The 18139-nt window shown below is 37.1% G+C and overlaps 1 protein-coding gene across 3 annotated transcripts in view; it reads right to left on the reverse strand.

The window, feature by feature from the left end:
- The window catches only part of LOC117419880 (cadherin EGF LAG seven-pass G-type receptor 1-like), a 98656-nt gene that overhangs the window by 42314 nt on the left and 38203 nt on the right, over nt 1-18139 (reverse strand). For 2 of the 3 annotated variants that reach the window (XM_058986087.1, XM_034033207.3), the window contains exons 2-6: nt 15100-15738; nt 10031-10253; nt 7972-8087; nt 5852-5940; nt 2849-2929 (exon numbers count right to left, since the gene is read on the reverse strand). In XM_058986087.1, the coding sequence (XP_058842070.1) occupies nt 2849-2929; nt 5852-5940; nt 7972-8087; nt 10031-10253; nt 15100-15738 (1148 nt within the window). The remainder of the gene's footprint in view (nt 1-2848; nt 2930-5851; nt 5941-7971; nt 8088-10030; nt 10254-15099; nt 15739-18139) is intronic. The other variant, XM_058986088.1, reaches the window with a different exon arrangement.

The raw sequence follows: 18139 nt of genomic DNA on the forward strand, positions 1-18139 counted from the left end.
ATATTTTTTAGTTTGAATTTAAAAGTTTTTGTAAATCTTGATGCGGTGCATGTGCAGAAGAGTTGATTTGACTTGTTCACTTTTTTAATCTTGATGTTGCACAAATAAAAGTTTTTAACATTTTGGTGCGGATACAATGTTGCATATATAGTGAATTTATCCAGCACCGAATTCTAGCGAGTGCTGGAAGCTAGCTTGACTTTGACTGAAATTATATATACAAGTTTTTATTGAAATACATGCTAACGATGCACAGACATGGTGGTTTGTGGAGGGGATTCCTCATCTCATTGAGCAGGAAATTAGAGTACCTGATGCTTGTGCTGAAGAGGTGGCAACAATGGTTTAAAAAAATCATATAGAGAGAACAATCATTCAGTATTTAAGTGTAGGCAGTTATCTCATCAACTTTATTATTTTTTCAGCAGAGAGCTACAAGATATAAAAACACTGGCTTCCTTCCTCTGCAGGATTGAGACTACATCCCTAAATGCATCCTTAGGGCTCGTGTCTGTAATCATCTGTGATTTGAAAAGGAAAAGCAAGATACAATTCCATGTTGTTATTGATACTTATTGTTACAATGGTCATCTGAGTCACCTGACAACTCCATTAGAGGAAATATGAACATCAGGAAAAGTGATACAGTAATAATGTGTTACTGACATGTCTACTAAAGTAACTAGCTTAAAGCAAAGTCAATTTACCTGTCAAAAAATACCTCTGTGTCACCGTTCGCTATTTATCCATCCCAGATAGAAATGTATTCAGTGCTGGAAATACATTTTCTTTTTGTTAAAGAATATATATCATTGATAAAATATGCTTTGTTTGTTTGTATTGAAATGGTCTTTTAAGTAAAAAGCACACTGTATACTGCATCATCAAAATGACATTTTCTTGAAATTAAATAAAATATCTTATAGGATATAGCCAACTAACAGCTCAAAACAAAAAAGACCATGCTTATAAGAATTAACACTGCATGCTGACGACTTGCTTTATGTTGCAAGCCTTTTGAGTTTGATAACTTTTGGTTACCACACATTGTTTAAAGATATCTGGATTTCTACAATTATTTTATTAACAAAACACATTTTTTAACAGCCAACAGAAATCCTTCAGAATGCTTTGAAACTAATCACTTCAAAATGACTGAGACCCTGCATTGTTCTGAAGAAACCACTGCACAGTGAGTGACAGTCAGTCACCCAGACCCACACCTGGGCATCTACAGCATCTTTCTTACAAGTAGATTTATTATCAGTGTTGCATTGGACATTAAGATGATCCATTCCACACCTAATAACAGCTTTCTAATAGAAGCTCCAATCTACTATTAATGAAAAAAAGAGCTTAATGTGTCTAATCTTTTACAACATTTCTAAATCTGTTTTATATATCTAAATGGCATGGCAGCTTATATGTTAATCTGTTTGTATGATCATAGAAATTGGATTTTCAGTTTTACAGTCTGAGTAGAAAACCGCAGGACGGAGTTCCATATGAACAATTTAAGTATGACTCTTTGGAGGTTACTTGAAGTCAAACTGAAAATTATACTCCAAGTTGGGTTGGTAAAGGGAATAATTCTAGAGGTAATATTTATTAGAAAGACAGCCACACGATATATACAGGCAAAAGGGAGCGCCAAGCCATTTCAGGCCACAAAAAGGAAAAACAATGATTTCAAACCAGGGAAGCTTGACATAACACCACCACTTCATTTCTGGGCCACTGGAAAACTGAAGGTGTGCCATTTCAAAAAGAAGAAAGCTACAGTAGCAATAAATACAACTCCTATTAAACAATCATTTTCTCATTCAACTGTAAGCAAAACTCCCATGATTTACTCACATCATTAACAGCCTGGCAGCTGAATAGAGAGTGCTTAGTGAACAGCAGAAATGTTTTTTTTTCCTCTGAACATTCCATCAAAACATCCCATAAATCATGTTCAAGTATTATCTTCCTGTCTGTGAAAGGCAGCACCTAAAATGCACAACTTTGTACGTTTTCTATCAAAGAAACTGCAAAAAACATGGTTTCTGCAGGAAGCTATGAATTTCCCCTGCAAATTAAACTCATTTAGCAGATTTAGAAGTGCAGGGGTAAGGAAAAACAAAGGAAACCAAGAGCAGTGACTACAAGGACGCCAGTTTCCAACATGTATGCAGCATGTTTAATGGATATAATATGTGGATTTCACATTATAATCTTCCTGGTTTTCACTCACTATCTGCTATCTGATCTGGGAAAACAGAACTGAATCCCTTTCCTCAATAACAAAATCACCCAGATAGCAACCCATGATGAGGACTTTTGACAACCTAGTAGCAAATCAAACAGACTAGTGTTGGCTCTTCAAAGACGTCTGCAGTGGCATCCCAGTGCAATTCTGCAAGTCACAGGGCTGGGCAAATACATCTGTTCATGGGGCACCACGAATTGGTGCACCCGGACATGTTTAAACTAGCCCCTCGTTGACCATTCTGTTCACTGCTACAGTGGGGGGTTAATGTTTTTTTGACCTGGACAACCCTGGCTGGTCATCACATGTCCATGGGCAGGCGTTAGGTTAAAAACAGTCAATCCCTAAACTACAGAACTGTTTAACTGAAAGGTTTCTCTTTGTGTTGTTGCATCAGTTTCTGACAGGGAAAGAGTTATTGAACATGCGCCAACAAAGGGAAATTCAAAATAAAAATGACTATATATACTCTATATAAACTAAAGGAGGAAGTGCGGCCTAGCGGTCAGAGCTGGGGGTTGGTAACCTGGACACCCTGGTCTCCAATCCCTTCTCAGCCACTTGACTTGCTGTGTGACCTTGGTCAAGTCACTTTACCTCCTTGTGTTTCAGTTCCAGCCATGCTGTATAAAGGGGTACATGCAGGACCCCACTGGAATCGATAAGGTGCAGGCTATCCTGGGTAGATAATTGAAAAAAGTCAAATTAGATTTTCATTTCAACATAGAGCCCATGAACATTATTGTCCTTTGAATACTGTGTTCCAAAGTGCATACACATAATATAGTACAGCATAAACATCATTAGATTACATTTTTGGTTACCATTCTGACCATGATGTAACAAACAAAACAGGCATGCACATGTGTCCTGGCTCCTGGTTTGGCCTTTAACAAACAAACACACAACAGTTAACACGTATTTATCTATTGTCTGGGAAGCAGGAAGCACCCAAGAAAAGCTTGTACCAAATGGTTTTGATGCGACAATTTGGATTTATGTGTAAACTTTCCTCTAAGGTCAGGTAAAATCTGTTTCAAAATCTGAAAACATACAGAATGTCCTTAATTCCATATTCCAGAAGAGAGTGAAAGCATAGTTTCTACAATAAATTAAACCAAGTGACATTTACAGGAAAAGTATTGTAGATGCTCCCAAGATTGTAGATGCTCCCAAGACATGGCAGGCAATATATCAATTGACCAGGCGTATTGTAATCCTATAATTGTGCAAACTGAAAAGTCTCATACAAACAACCCTCCAGATAAAAGAGATTACAGTAGGTGGAGATTATGAGCAATGAAGCACTGCGGTATTTCAATACATAAGAGTCATGAAAAACTTCTTTCTAAGTACTACTGTACTTCTGTTAAAGTTCAGTTGTTTATCAATTACTGGTGGCTTTAGGCAATAGTTTTTGTTTGTTTGATCAGTTTTTCAGTTTATTAAGTTTAACAAAACTTAAAAATATTCCCCATACAATCCTTTTTGCGTGATCAACAATTGCACAGCATAAAACTATTTAAGGACTAAAAGTACTTCCAGCTACTGGCCTAGCGATAGTGGCATGCAAGCCTATTGGTTATTGCATCATTATTATTATTACTATTTTTGCAGTGATCAGAAGTCATAATTAAGACATGGTTCATAGTCTGCCAAAAGTCATAATTACAGGTTTGCTAAGTGCCAATTTCAAGTGAAACTCTGACAATGACCTCATCCACCACTACCTTCAAACCAAACCATATTCTTGCAGGAACATGTGAAACACTAATGTGGGAGGAACAGCTAGGGATATTTATTTATCTGTCTTTTACGCATATTGTTTCTTAATAAACAGTTCTGAGCACTGTAATGATGTACTGTAGCAAACAGTCACAGACAGCAGTTTTTCAAAACCAGCATTTATTTTAGGGGGGAAACAACAATCAAAGTAATAATGGCTTACCAATACTAAAAAAATGCATAGATTTTTTATTGAAAATTTCAATTTGGATTATAATATACCTTTGTAACTTTGCATTATTACTAAATAATACTGCATGTACAAGTAAGGATTACAAAAACTAAAATAATAATAAAATACACAACACCTTGATAATCTTGTAAAAAACACCCTCAATTATTTTTATAAAAAATCCTAATATCAAATTTGTTCATGAAGTGTGCAGTCTTCAGTATACTGAGGTCACTTGACGGACTTTAGTTTCTACATAGCACTGTACAACCCAGTTCAAAACACCTCTCTCTAAATGAACATAAATACTTAAAAAGACTACCCAGCCAAATTTACTTCAAATGATATCTTACGTTTCAAGATTGTGTCAGTTAAACAAAATGGTTGAACACACACTTTTTCAAAAATGTGGGAAATTAAAGCACATTTTTTTTAATAAATAAGGGGGCAGAATCAAGATAAGACAAGTAAGCAGTCTATTGCTATGTATGTGAGCTGTTTGAGCAGTGCACACATACTGTGTTCATACGTTTTCATTTTTGGATGTTTGTTTGTTTGTTTCTTCTGTGCACAAGTTTGATTTGCTGTGTTTTCTAAATAATGTATATGACCGCATAAATCAAACCCAATTCACGCAAATGACACACTTACAAGTTCTAACAGAAATCTAAACCTTAGTGGTGCCCTAGGCAAGAACCACTCCCCTAGCTCTCAGATTAAAAAGTGAAAACAAAAATGTAATAATGCAAATGGTGGAAAAGGTAGACCTCAGAGGGATATCTTGTACAATCACAGTTCAAGACTCCTGATTAAAACATGCATCACAGATTCTCCAACTCAGTAATTTATTAAAGCTTCACATTGGGAGACACTGGCATTGTAAGGGTAGGTAAACTCCATTCTAATCATGATACCATGGTACTCGCTTTGTTCTGTCTGACAAAGTATTGACCAGCTGATCACATTTTCATTTCATAACTTTATTGAAAGCAAGATCTTTCAGATAGGCACTATTTTAAATGCAATATGTGACTCTTTTTGCATTTAAAATGAATATTAAATGAGCCCATCAGAAGTGTTTTATAATCTTTTAACTCAAAGCAATATTCTTTGTTAGTTATATCAATCCTGTCACGGCTGTAAATATAAAAGTAGAGCTATCAGTATCACCAAAAAGAATGTTGTAACCAAAATCAGCACAACTGGACTCTAAAGAAGAATGAAACTCTAACAGTACGTATGTAGGTTTGCGCAATCCCAGCGTCTATGGTGGCAGTACAAAAAAAACCCAACAGAAGCTTGACAAACGAATCAGAACGGTGAACAGTGAACTTTTCTCAACAGCAGGATCCTTAACCTCTGTCTAACAGCATCAGTCCAGCTCCTTGATTGAACAGCTTCTTGCATGGAGCCAAGGATTAAGAAAACATAATTGAAACAGTTGTTTGTTTAAAAGACACAAAGTATCTTTTTTTAAAATAAAGTGCACTGTATGTAAGACTGACTGTGTTTTGGAAAAGACTGCATAGAAAAAGTAATGTGTGTAATACACCACAACCTGTTTCCCTGGTAGCTATAGTAACTACAATAGTGTTGACACTGACCGCTCCTTTGAAAAGGACGTGAATGCAATCTCCTCTTACCTTGTTATAGTAATGCACCTGGACTGAATGCCACTGCCCATCACTGACACCACTTGGAACTAAGGGAGCTACTGTTGTTATCGCCTCACCTAGAGATAAAGAGCAAAACCAATGTGATAAGACTCATACACTCAAGCAAATAGCATGCTTTGTAAACATGGAACCATGATACCTGTGGCATGGTCAATGTATGGATTCTGCAATGTCACAATTAAGGGTTATGTGACTGATGCACAACAGACATTATTCCAGTACAGGAATAATGTGACTGATGAATCATAAAAAAAAAAAAAAAAAACAGGGACAAAAAATGAATTACACAAACAGAAGTCTGTTTAACCACAGGAAATATTTTTTTTTTTCTCTGACGGCTTGTATTTATGCAATTTATTATAATTCGAGATGACAAGCAGTTAGTTACTGTACAAAAGTGTTAATGAACATTTATCCAGGGCTGGGGTTGCCTTTGCCAGAATTAACTTTTCATCACGGAGAATCCGCTATGAATGAATGGCGATGATTGCAATTGCAGATTTATGAACTGTGAAGGGCGCTCAGGGCCAGATGACTGTGGGCACTCAGGGCCCGAGTGAAAGATAAATTTGGCCGGAGGCCTCGTCTGTGGGTGCCCGATGGCTACCTGCGTGAGGCCGGCTGGAAAAACATGAACAGTTACATGCATCCCAGTGCCACAGATAGGAAGTGGCTATAAGCCACCTCCCCCCCGAAAAGACGAGGCCGCCAAACCATGAATGATAATAATAATATTGAATTTAATGAAAATGAGCAGCTCAGACACGGTTGACCTTTTAACTTTTTGGTTTCCCTTTAACATGTGTTCTTACACCAAATGCTGCATACCCAGCTTTAACTGAAAGTAATTTGATTTTTGTATTTGTTTTTTTTCCTCTCAGTTAGATAAGGCTCTATGTTTCATAATCAGTTTCACAGTGAGCATGCATACAAAAATGGCTATAAAAGAAAATAAGTTTAATTGTTATAAAGTAAATTAAGGTTGTGTTTTATGTCAACAAGCTAACTTGGTCCTGAAGTGACTGAAATGAACTGACAATCTAGTCCATAAACTGAAATATAAAGACCATGGTGGGGCTAGTCATTTGTTGTACTATTTATCTGTGGGGCCACTGCAGTAGAACAGGGTCATAAAAAAACATTACCCAGAAACTATAAAGATACATTTGATACCTGCTGGATATAACAGCCAGATGGCCATTTGAAAGATTTCTCCCCAGCGCTGGCATAAGCAAGTACCAAAATAACATTCCCCACAAGACGGTAAAAGTTTACACCCTTTTTACCAGCCAGCCCTTTCAGCTAAGTAGTCTGGTATCTCTGTCCTCTCAACACACAATTATTCTGTATGATTTACTTCAAACTGGTTTGGCTTTATTTATCCAGATGGTGTTCTCAAAATAAAGAGTGACTCTGTTTTGCAAAAGTTACTGCTTGTTTTATTAAATGCCTTAGCTTAATTAATAAATAAATACATAAATAAATAAAACTGATGGTTGTTATCATTGATTAAGTTTTTTGCATTATAGACAACAAATAAGAGACAAGAATCCCCTCAAAGAGGTTTCATCACAGACTGATGAACAGTGTACAAAACACAAAGTTCATTCGTGACTCAATCTTTTTACGGTTATCCCACTGCTTGAGCATTTCATTGGTCATAAAAGAAAGTTCACGACTGATGTGTCTGCTTCTAAAACCTTCTTGAATGTGCATTTTACCCACAATGCACCAATCGACAGAACAATATGTTTCTCCATTTTGCATTTGGGGGATTTGTATTACACCTATTCATTTTGCTTCCTTTGCACATTGAGCATTATTCAAAAGCTTTTAGAACAAAGGCCTAGTCCATTGTCTTGAAAAATAGCCACCAGAAAAAACATCTCATATACCGTAACTGACTTCTCTGTTGTAGCTATTCTATATACCCAATTAAATCATACAGCCCATGAAAAGAACTGTGATAATTAGTTTTCTTTTAAAATAAAACATTTCTTTATGCCACAGTGAGATATCATGGCAATATGAGAAGCTATTCTGCTTTGGGTGCTTATTTTACAAAATAAGACAATTGTCCATCTTACCTGCTGAGAAGGTCAGCTGGATCTGCTCGTCAATGATTTCTACCGCAATAAAGTCATGCTTTTCATTAAAACGACCATTGTAAAGCAGCAAAGCATTCCTTTCCCTGGTAGCGAACCTGCAAAAAAAAGCACAGCAATATGTTTTACTTTTATTGAACCACTAACTTGGATTTTACTGCCACATTGAGACTGGTTCACTATGACAACAAAACATTACAGGGCTGCAAGTTTTAAAGGAACATGCTGAGAAAAAATATTATCTGCTGTAGGTTGTGCAGTAAAATAGGCTCATAAAGTAGCATAGTCTAAAAACTGAAAAATATTTTCCTTCAGACAAAGTTTGCCTTTTTAAAATAATGTATTAAAAAAACCAAGAATTCCTAGTAATTGTTCATTTTACTGTAACTGTAACTGTATCAAACACATTGTGTGCCTAATTAACACTCCTGGTTGGTCTTTAGCTTTGGAAGATTTCACATTTTCAATTAAAGCCCCATATACTTTTTTGGGGCTTCAGTCACACTGCAAGCTATTTCTATCAGGTGTCTTTGAAAACGTGAGAGTGACACGGAAGATGGGCCTTCACGTATTCAACCTGAATCCTGCATACCCTGAAATCTCCTCTTAACAGTCAAGACACTAAATATATGATAAAACAAGCCTGGTTATATGACAAGGTTTAGCTGGCAGGCGGCCAATACTGAATGCAATTTCCTGACCACATTTTAATATAACGAAAGGTCAACTATATATCACTGCAGCATCTACCATTATACAGTCATGCAAAGTAGCAGAGAAAGCAAAGAGCCCAATAGCCCTACTCTTGTTACAAATGTGCCCCATGGGCTCATAATGTTCGCAAGACAATACGTTGTAAAAGAGAAAGACACACCAGGCACTTAGGAGTTTACAATGACTCAAAAGCATTTAGTAAACTCCATTTGAGAATTCAGGACCCCTCCCCTTTCTACTGTACCTAGAAAGAGGAGTCAAATACCCTCCATTCATTGTTCAAATGCTAAACAAGAAAACTGAAATTAAGCCCAGTTGAACCCTATTTCATTTTTGTGCACCACAGTGTGGTTTGTGGTGTATAAAGTTAGACTAACATAGACTAGACGAGATGAGCTTCATAAACCAAATTGTACTACAGAGGGTAGAGGTGCACCAACCAGTACGTTTATCCTGAAATGGACAAGGTTGAGGAATAAGTATTCAAATACAAACATAAAGTGTTTAGACTATCTATGCACTAAAATGAGCTCACCTTTTTGAAAATCTTTATCAATTGCACTCTTTGTATAATGTCTTACAAAATAAATATTTTAGTTGAAGAACCTTAATGTCTAGAATAGGGAATACACTGCTTTGTACAGTTCTTCAACCCTCTTTTGTCACTAGAAAAGAAAGCATACTGGAAGCCGCAGTTGTTTTTTTACGCTGCCTGGCAACACAAGAGCTCATCAGCATTGCATATTGGATTCAAGATTACTTCAAAAGTCACAGACTTGTGACTGAGCAAGCGCAGGTGTGAATGAACCCCTCTTGCTCTACAAGCTCATAATACCCTTGTGCCTCTGGTGCATGAATTCCATCATTCACATGCCTAATTTAATCACTGTTTGTGGTAGGAAAAGGTGGGGCAAGTCTGCCCTCCAGTAGAATTACATGTAAATGTAAAAATGGGAGTAACAATAGGGCAGGAAGAATTTTAACTGCATTATGGCCACATAGAGAAGCAGAGATATGGAAAAGTGTTAAGGGTCTGCAATGGCCATGTGCAGTCATTTTTGTTATTTTGTTGTGTGCATGCAGATTATCTTGGTTCTCGAATTTGAATGCATATATTATTAAGCCTTTTTTAAAAAAAAAAATATGGAGAAAGCTTTTATTTTACTATATTTAGAATTAGCATGTCAAAATTAAAGAGAAAACTTCAACTTAAAGCTGGCTCATAAAAAAATGGCTGTGAGAAATATAACACATAATGTTGTAAATAATCTGACTAAAATGCGATCCTGAATGAATTTCATGGCTGTGTCCATGGTTTTGTACTTACATGAGGGAAACAGTGAAGTGAAATCTCTGCCGGAGCCCCTTGAAGGTGACAAAGGACTGAGGAGGGAAGCTCCTGGTGGTCATCTCACAGTAAGGCCTCTCATACTCTCCAGGGGGGCACTCGCATCTGAACCCACCTATAAGGAGGTTTATGCAGGTCCCTCCATTCTTACACACACCAGGAGAGCAGCGCCCAGAGCGTGTGTTCACTTCACAGTGCTCTCCTTGAATAAAAATGACGTGAAAATTAGTAATGATAATTAACAATAAAAACAATAACACAGATTAAAGCATGATTTTTTGTTTACTAGCATAATTGGGATTTAAAATGTGTCGTGGTTTAGCGAGTAACAGCTTAGACCTAACAAGATTAGTCTTAACAACATTTTTAATAAATACCATTTGCTGGGAGTAGAAAAGTAGGAGAGTAGATTTTTTTGTCTTTAAATGCTTCATTTCCGAAATTTAGGCATGACTGATAGAGTATGCTAGTAATTCATATTGTAGTTGCAGAACAAAGGTAGGCTGCATCAAAGATACATGGATAACATATTCAAAAGAAAGCCTAGTAAGCCCATTATTGAAGATGAAATGCTTGTAAGAGTAGGCATTAGCGTTGCGCTATTCATATGCCAGGCTAAGACATGCAAATTAAAATCAATGTTATCGGTCCAACAGAAGAGGTTCCTTATTTTTACAGTTTCACATGGACACTTCAAGTTCGGCTTTGATGTATAATTGAGCCTATTCATTGTGAACAGTACATATATAATAATATAAGAAAGGGGTAGACACATTGATTGACACAACACCAGTAAATCCCGTAACTGTACTAATCTAAACTGATGACGAAAGCCGGATACAATGTTCAAAACCGATTCCTGATCTACTAGTCTGAATCACGTCAATAAAGATGAGTACCATACACATTCAACAAGGTATTTTGATGCCTTTCAGCATATAAACTGTCTGGTTATTTTCTAACCAGTACAGAGTCCCATTAACACTAGAAGGACCTGAGATATACTCATACCTAGATGCCCCGCAGCAGTCTTTCTGATGGCTGGGGCATCAGAAACACCGTTCGTATAATCAAAATACAATTGTTTTCTGTGTGGTCGTCAAAGTGACTGCTCCCGGGGCTTCTAGTGTTAACAACTACATCAACACATCATTGAAAATAAAACTCTAGTCTCTAAGGCTGCTTAAATCTTAACCTGTAACCAGGTAATGAATTGTTTTTTTGATTTTTGACACTAAAATATATGTGTTTCATACAGTAAATATAATGTTACTTGCACAGATACAATAATATATATATATATATATATATATATATATATATATATATATATATATATATATATATATAAACATTCCCAACTGAATTCACTCAGCACAAAGGGATGTTATGCATTTACCCCTGTTCTCCCAGTTTCATGATCAAACACCGTGCAAAGAGTTGAGCACTTTTCATAGCTTCCAAGAGCATCCGTAATTTCCCACAATATTTTTGGTTGAGAATTTGAAATTTATGGTGGTGTATTAAAACATTTGTCTGACATGAGTAAAATTTAACCCTAAAAAGTACTTGATTACTGCGAATAATATAGGCCAAGAAAGAAATTTGTTTCAATTCTGACATTTCCACCAGAAATGTAAAAAAAAAAAAAACACTTTACTTCTGTTAAAAGCTTAACCTTGACAGAAATGGGATTTACCTTTCCAAATAGATTAACACACATGTAACTATAACTCACATTGCAACCATAGCAACCAGGCGTTCACCTGACAGATAGTTCAGAAATGGAATGGTTTACATTTGCTAAACAACAGATTTAGTGTCAAGACAGACATTTGCAAATCTGACAAAGTCTTGTTAATATGGATGTAAAAACACAAGTACTGACAGGCTTCTACATATAAGATTTAATTTCCTAAAATATGGAATAAATTGGATCATGGAGAACATCCTTCTCATTTTCTCTGTTTTAATGACTGTTGGCAATTGTTTTGTAAGGATTGATTGATGCATGCTACGTGAACTCAAGGTCTGATGACCATAAAAGAAAAAAAAATATGTATTGATGCAAGGAATGTTGCATCAGTAAAGTACTTCAGGATGGTTGCACTAAATATAATTATTTAGAAACACATTACACTTCTTATTATACACATAAAAGTAGTAAAACTAAAAGAGAGTTTCCGACTAGAAGTCTTTCTCAATGTTTTCAATTGAACTGCACAACTAAAAAAGCAAGAACTAATAATAAGTGATAGTATGGGGAGAAACCACCGGAATGTGAAACATATTGAAGCTCTAGGCACATTTATACACCAGCCCACAAAGATTTAAAGAACGCAAAGCACAGCTGTTTACTTGACAAGCTGGCTCTACAAACTTACTTTGTACCTAATGTATTTATTTTTTATGGGGGTGGTGGAGGGGAGTGAACATACACATTTCATCCTAACAAAACAACTACAGAAGATTAAAACAGCTATTTGTGAATTTCCTATCAGTTATACGAGTAAAGTATTAGATATTAAAAATGACATGGCCGGGGCTCCCGAGTGGCGCATCCAGTAAAAGCACTCGCTAGAGTGCAGGATGCGCTCTATAGCCTGGACGTCGCCGGTTCGAGTCCAGGCTATTCCACAGCCAACCGTGGACGGGAGCTCCCAGGGGGCGGCGCTCAATTGGCTGAGTGTCGTCCGGGGGGAGGGAGGGTTAGGTCGGCCAGGGTGTCCTCGGCTCACCGCGCACCAGCGACCCCTGTAGTCTGGCCGGGCGCCTGCGGGCTTGCCTGTAAGCTGCCCAGAGCTGCGTTGTCCTCAGACGCTGTAGCTCTGAGGCGGCTGCACGGTGAGTCTGCAGAGTGTAAAGAAGCGGGCGGCTGACGGCACACGCTTCGGAGGACAGCGTGTGTTCATCTTCGCCCCTCCCGAGTCAGTGCAGGGGTGGTAGCGGTGAGCTGAGCCTAAAAATAATTGGGCATTTCAAATTGGGGAGAAAATAATAAAAACTAATTGGCAACGACTAAATTAAAAAAAAAACAAAAAAAAAAAAAAACTTGAAGGCAATAGAAGCCCAGTGTACTTCCTCAACTGTGTGCTATGGGCCAAAGGAGTCTGTTGCTAGCATTTGATCTTTATAAACACAGAATACAGACTTTGGTCTTTCAGTTCAGAACCAACAATTGAAGCTGGACATGAAACCTCACCCTCAGACATATAGGCCACACTAGCCCTGTGGATGCCTGCTTTGTTTTCTGAGACTGTTACTGATGTCAGTTTCCAATACAGAGAGGTCTCTTGAAATGGAAATGCAGGACCCACCTCCTACATTTGAAATTGGTATTTTGAAAACTAGTAGCCTGAGAATAATAGTTTGACCACTTAAATTATAGTTTAATTTTGCTGTAACTGCAAATTATAAGTGAATTTAGGATGCAGTTTGAGATGTTAAATTGCAATAATAACAGTAATCATGCAGTTCAGCTGCAGTTACAGTTAGTTAAACTGCATTATTTTTCAAATGTTTCCTGAAGGGCACCAAGAGTAACCATACTTTATGGAGAACAGGATGTGAGGCTAAAACCAGGTAATTACTTAATTAGATAATCCGTTTTCAAAAAACAGCTCAGTTTACTTTTAATGTCAGAAACAGAAGAAGCATGGAGACAGGCCTACTGTCATCACCTACACAAATTTATAATAACTACCTGGAGTTGAACTGTGACCTTCAAAGCACCATCAGAGGAAAGACAGATTATTAATCTATAATTGCCCTATGAAGGAAGTTCATGACAAGCTCTACGTTTCAGCCAGTGTTCAATTTTGGTGAAATAGTTGCATGAGAATTATACCTTATCATCAGGTTCTAGAGGTTGTCAAATAAGATGAAAGATTGTACCAGTCATTTATTCACAAAACATTGATGTCTCTGTAAAAGCTAACCTTTAGAATTCCGGGAGTTGAGCCGATTTCCAGGAATTACAAATCCAAAAAGGTATAATCTGCTGTTCAAACCTTTCAAAAAGTGGCCTCAATAGTGTGTTTTATGTACATGTATAAGTACATGCATAGCTTCCTGCTATACTGCATTCCATTCCATTAGTCTCCTGAAGCCACATAAACTAGTTACCCTATGAACTGATTATTCTTTTTTTATAAAACAGTATGCCTAAACAAAATTTTTTATATATATATTAGGGGTGTACCGATAATCGGTAACCTGTCGGCATTGGCACCGATATAAGGGAAAAAAAACACAATCGGCTATTGGTAGTTTTTGTTATTTTAGCCGACAATGTACACCGATATTCATGCTTGAATTTCTTCCAACACAGAATTTAATGTTTGGTCAGGCACACTCATTTTCTCAGTGCTATGTAACGTGCGATCAAAATGCAGTAAATACGTCTCAAAAAAGCGTGTTTGGATTTTTTTTTTTTTATATCTGAAGACAACAATAGGATAGCGAGTTGTATGCAGCAGAACAGACTTGATGCTACATTAAATCCAACGATGAACTGCAAGTAGAATATAAAAAAAAATAGGTTGAATCCTAAATAACACTGATAGTTTAAGTTATTATTATTATTATTATTATTATTATTATTATTATTATTATTATTATTATTATTATTATTATTCATAGTTTAGAGTACATGTAGCCTATACAGTTACCAGACTAACATTCAACCTAAGTAATGCTTTGTCAGGCTGAGAAAACTGTAATAAATATAGGAGTTTTGTATTTTTTGTTTATCTTGCTCTGTTTGTTTATCTTAATCTGCACTAGTTGCGGGTGTATTAGGTGGCACTTTGAAGCTGGAATTTATTACCGTGCCGTCTTGTTTATTTGTATGAGCTAAGATAACAATACCTGAGCCCAGCTTTCAGAAATATTGCAAATAGGAACCTCCTGTGCATTTTATCTAGAACTCAGGGGTTGGTGTAATATGATAACATGCAATATTCCCAATGACTCCATGATTCAGATGCGGTCTTGTGATTTTGAAGTTAAGGGGACATATTGGTATAATTCAAAACAGAACATCTCACCTGTAAAATCCTCAGGGCATTCACAGCTATAGCCTCCCTCCCTGCTCTTACATCGTCCGTTGTTATTGCAAGGGCTGGAGTAGCACAGATCTATCTCTGTCTCGCAGTAGTCCCCGGTAAATCCGGGGGGACACCTGCAGCGTAAGCCGTTGATTGGGTGAATGGGGCGGAAGAGCACAGTGTTGGAGGTGATGAAGGGAGCTGAGCTGTCGAATTTGAGCACCGAAATGCACTTCATGTAGTTCTCGCAGGGTTCACGCAGGCAGATGTTGTCATCGAAGGGAAGCACGCGCTGGGTGGAGATCATAGTGAGCAGGGTCCGGTTAAGGTAGATCTGCTCTTGGAGGTCCTCGGAAGGGAAGTACTGGTTGCGGAGGCCCCCTGGGAGCAGAGCGGAAAAGGTGACATTGAGTATGTTGGTGTGCACGTCTGTGTCATTCTGGATGTTGAAGATGAAGATGCCGTCTTTTGTGGTGGACAACACAGCAGCCACTCCTTCCACAAAGAGAGAGAGTAGTGGGGAGAGGAACTTCTCCTGGGACATGTTCTCCAGCCGCACCGTAATGCTGTTGGTCAGCATGTCATCTGTGATGATAGTCACTCGCAGCGTGCACAGGGCCGTCACCTGGTGGATACCATCTGTAAGAGAGGAACCATGTATTGCTTTTTTAATGAAGGAACTGAAGATACTCAATACCTGGTCCCAGCAGAAATAAACTGCACCAAGACACAGAGTAAACAAAGATTAAATAATTCATAATTTTAAAATATATATATGACAATTACTGGAACCATGCATGCACCCAAGTCATTGGTTAAGAAATGATATGAAACCAGGATCGCCAAATCCTCAGTCATAACGTCCTCTGGTTACAAGGTTACAAGTCCTCTAATTCAATATTCTAGCTTTAATGAATTTCCTAAAGAATACAAACATGATGCTCATTCCCTACTTCCAACTAAAACTAATTAACAGTTACATGTTTCAATTGCTGCAAGTAGAACCTACAAATGACATGCACGATTGCAGTACTGGCTGACATTTTCATCTGCATAGCACATTTTGCCTTACAAATTGCTGCTTCCATGTGCATTCATGCCATTAATTTGTTTATTGTTAGTCCTTGCCACTATGTCTATTCATAACCATAGGAAAAAAAACAACTTAGAAAAGGTTATTTTCTAAGGGGAGATTAAGACATATATACGCCATGACACCTGACACAAATAAATGAATGAATTGTGCATATTATTAAACAATAACCCTGTGTGAAGCTGCTGAAGACCAAGGGCCTGAGCTAGTAATTAATACTGAGCTGTCAGAGAACACAACAGCTCTGAAACTAGCAATGAAGCTTCCCTGACATTGTTAATAAATCATCTGTGAAAAGGCCTGTCCCTGAAATCTGACATCCCAAACAGTCCTATTCTTGTTAATTGAACACTGATAAAACTCTTCCATGGGTCTCGGGTATGTCTAGAATCGTTCCATTGTTATTTTTAAATTATTATTACAGCGTAGTATGACTAGAAGGTATGCATAAAAAAAACACCAGACTAATGTTTGCAATAATTATGGAACACAAAATTTAAAAAGCAGTCAGGTCAGTTTAATCTAACTGTCAGTTGACACCATAATACATTTCTGTACACACTGTTTGGAAGTGGTGGAGAAATACCATCAGGTGCAAGCAGAATTATATCTGTACCAATGGTTGGCACTATCTGTCTACTGCGTGTTTCAATTTTTTTTTTCTATAAGAGCCATCTGGGGCAGCTACAGTACCTGAAAGGCACATACATTTAAATATGGTTTAAACACTAAGCCTGTACTGTTATGCTCCTGTCAAACAGTCACTATTGTATACATAAAACAGGGGTTGAAAGAAATAAAAACAAAATATCTGGGTGTTTTATGAAGATTTATAAAGCAAAATAAAATATTATATATCTGAACATAATGAAACATGCACATGTATTTTTAAATGTTTTACACACTGTATTATATACCCTATTTAGCAACAGGTGCAAGGGAAAAGACACATTTTCTGAAATAAATAAATATCTGAACAGTATAAAACTAGTAGAGAACAAAATTAAAAAATTTTATCTGACATTTAAACACCTTGCACACCCCGAACTACTGGAATGTCCAGATGTCAAAAAACACAACTTTAACTAAAGGAGGTAACGCTAGAGAGTAAATCCTCCAACAGTTTAAACAGTATGCTTTGAGAGTAACCAGATATCCAAATTGGACATGAAAAATCTACTTGCACTGTGCTTAAAACAACCCCATTAACAATGATGTCATCCTAAGTATTCGGTAAATTGTCAGCAGGTTTAAGATCTAGGGAAAATCCACAAAGCTTCTTAACATGAAGAAAAAAAAAACTCTTCATTGTCGGAACAGACACTGTAGCAACATTCTAGCGATGCTGGTATAGACGGCAGGCTAGCTTTTATCAGTACCTCCCACAGTGTTTCTACTATATGTGACTAAAGCTGTACCTAGGGTAACTCTGGAAAGTAATTATTACAACTCATATAGTATATACATGTATTCAACACATATATTGAGGTAAAACGTAGAAACCTGGTCAGGTAGACAAATGTTTTGGCCATTACCTTCTTCAGTGTACTGATAGCTTGGGGTATGGGAGCAAAATGCGTCCTGGTGATTTCATAAGTCCAGATAACAAAACCATCACCATATTTGGCACTGTGAACTTTGTTGCCAGTCTGACAGACATTTCATGGGACTGGGTGTGATCTAATCAGTCATGGAGAAAAATGAAATCTATATAAAAGACTATTATTATACTTCTAATGCATTACTCATACCACTGTTCCTGTATGAATCAAACAGTATATTAATTCTGATTATCACTGTATTACATTACATAATGCCAATAAACTTTTGCCTGTGAATACATAGTTTGAACTGTGTTCCAATTACACCATGAATCAGTAATAAGTAAACTGAGAAGCCAGCCATGGCTACATTTAGCAGAATACCAGGATACTGAATTCTGCATGT

Source organism: Acipenser ruthenus, chromosome 14, assembly GCF_902713425.1.
Source record: "Acipenser ruthenus chromosome 14, fAciRut3.2 maternal haplotype, whole genome shotgun sequence".
Taxonomy (NCBI): domain Eukaryota; kingdom Metazoa; phylum Chordata; class Actinopteri; order Acipenseriformes; family Acipenseridae; genus Acipenser; species Acipenser ruthenus.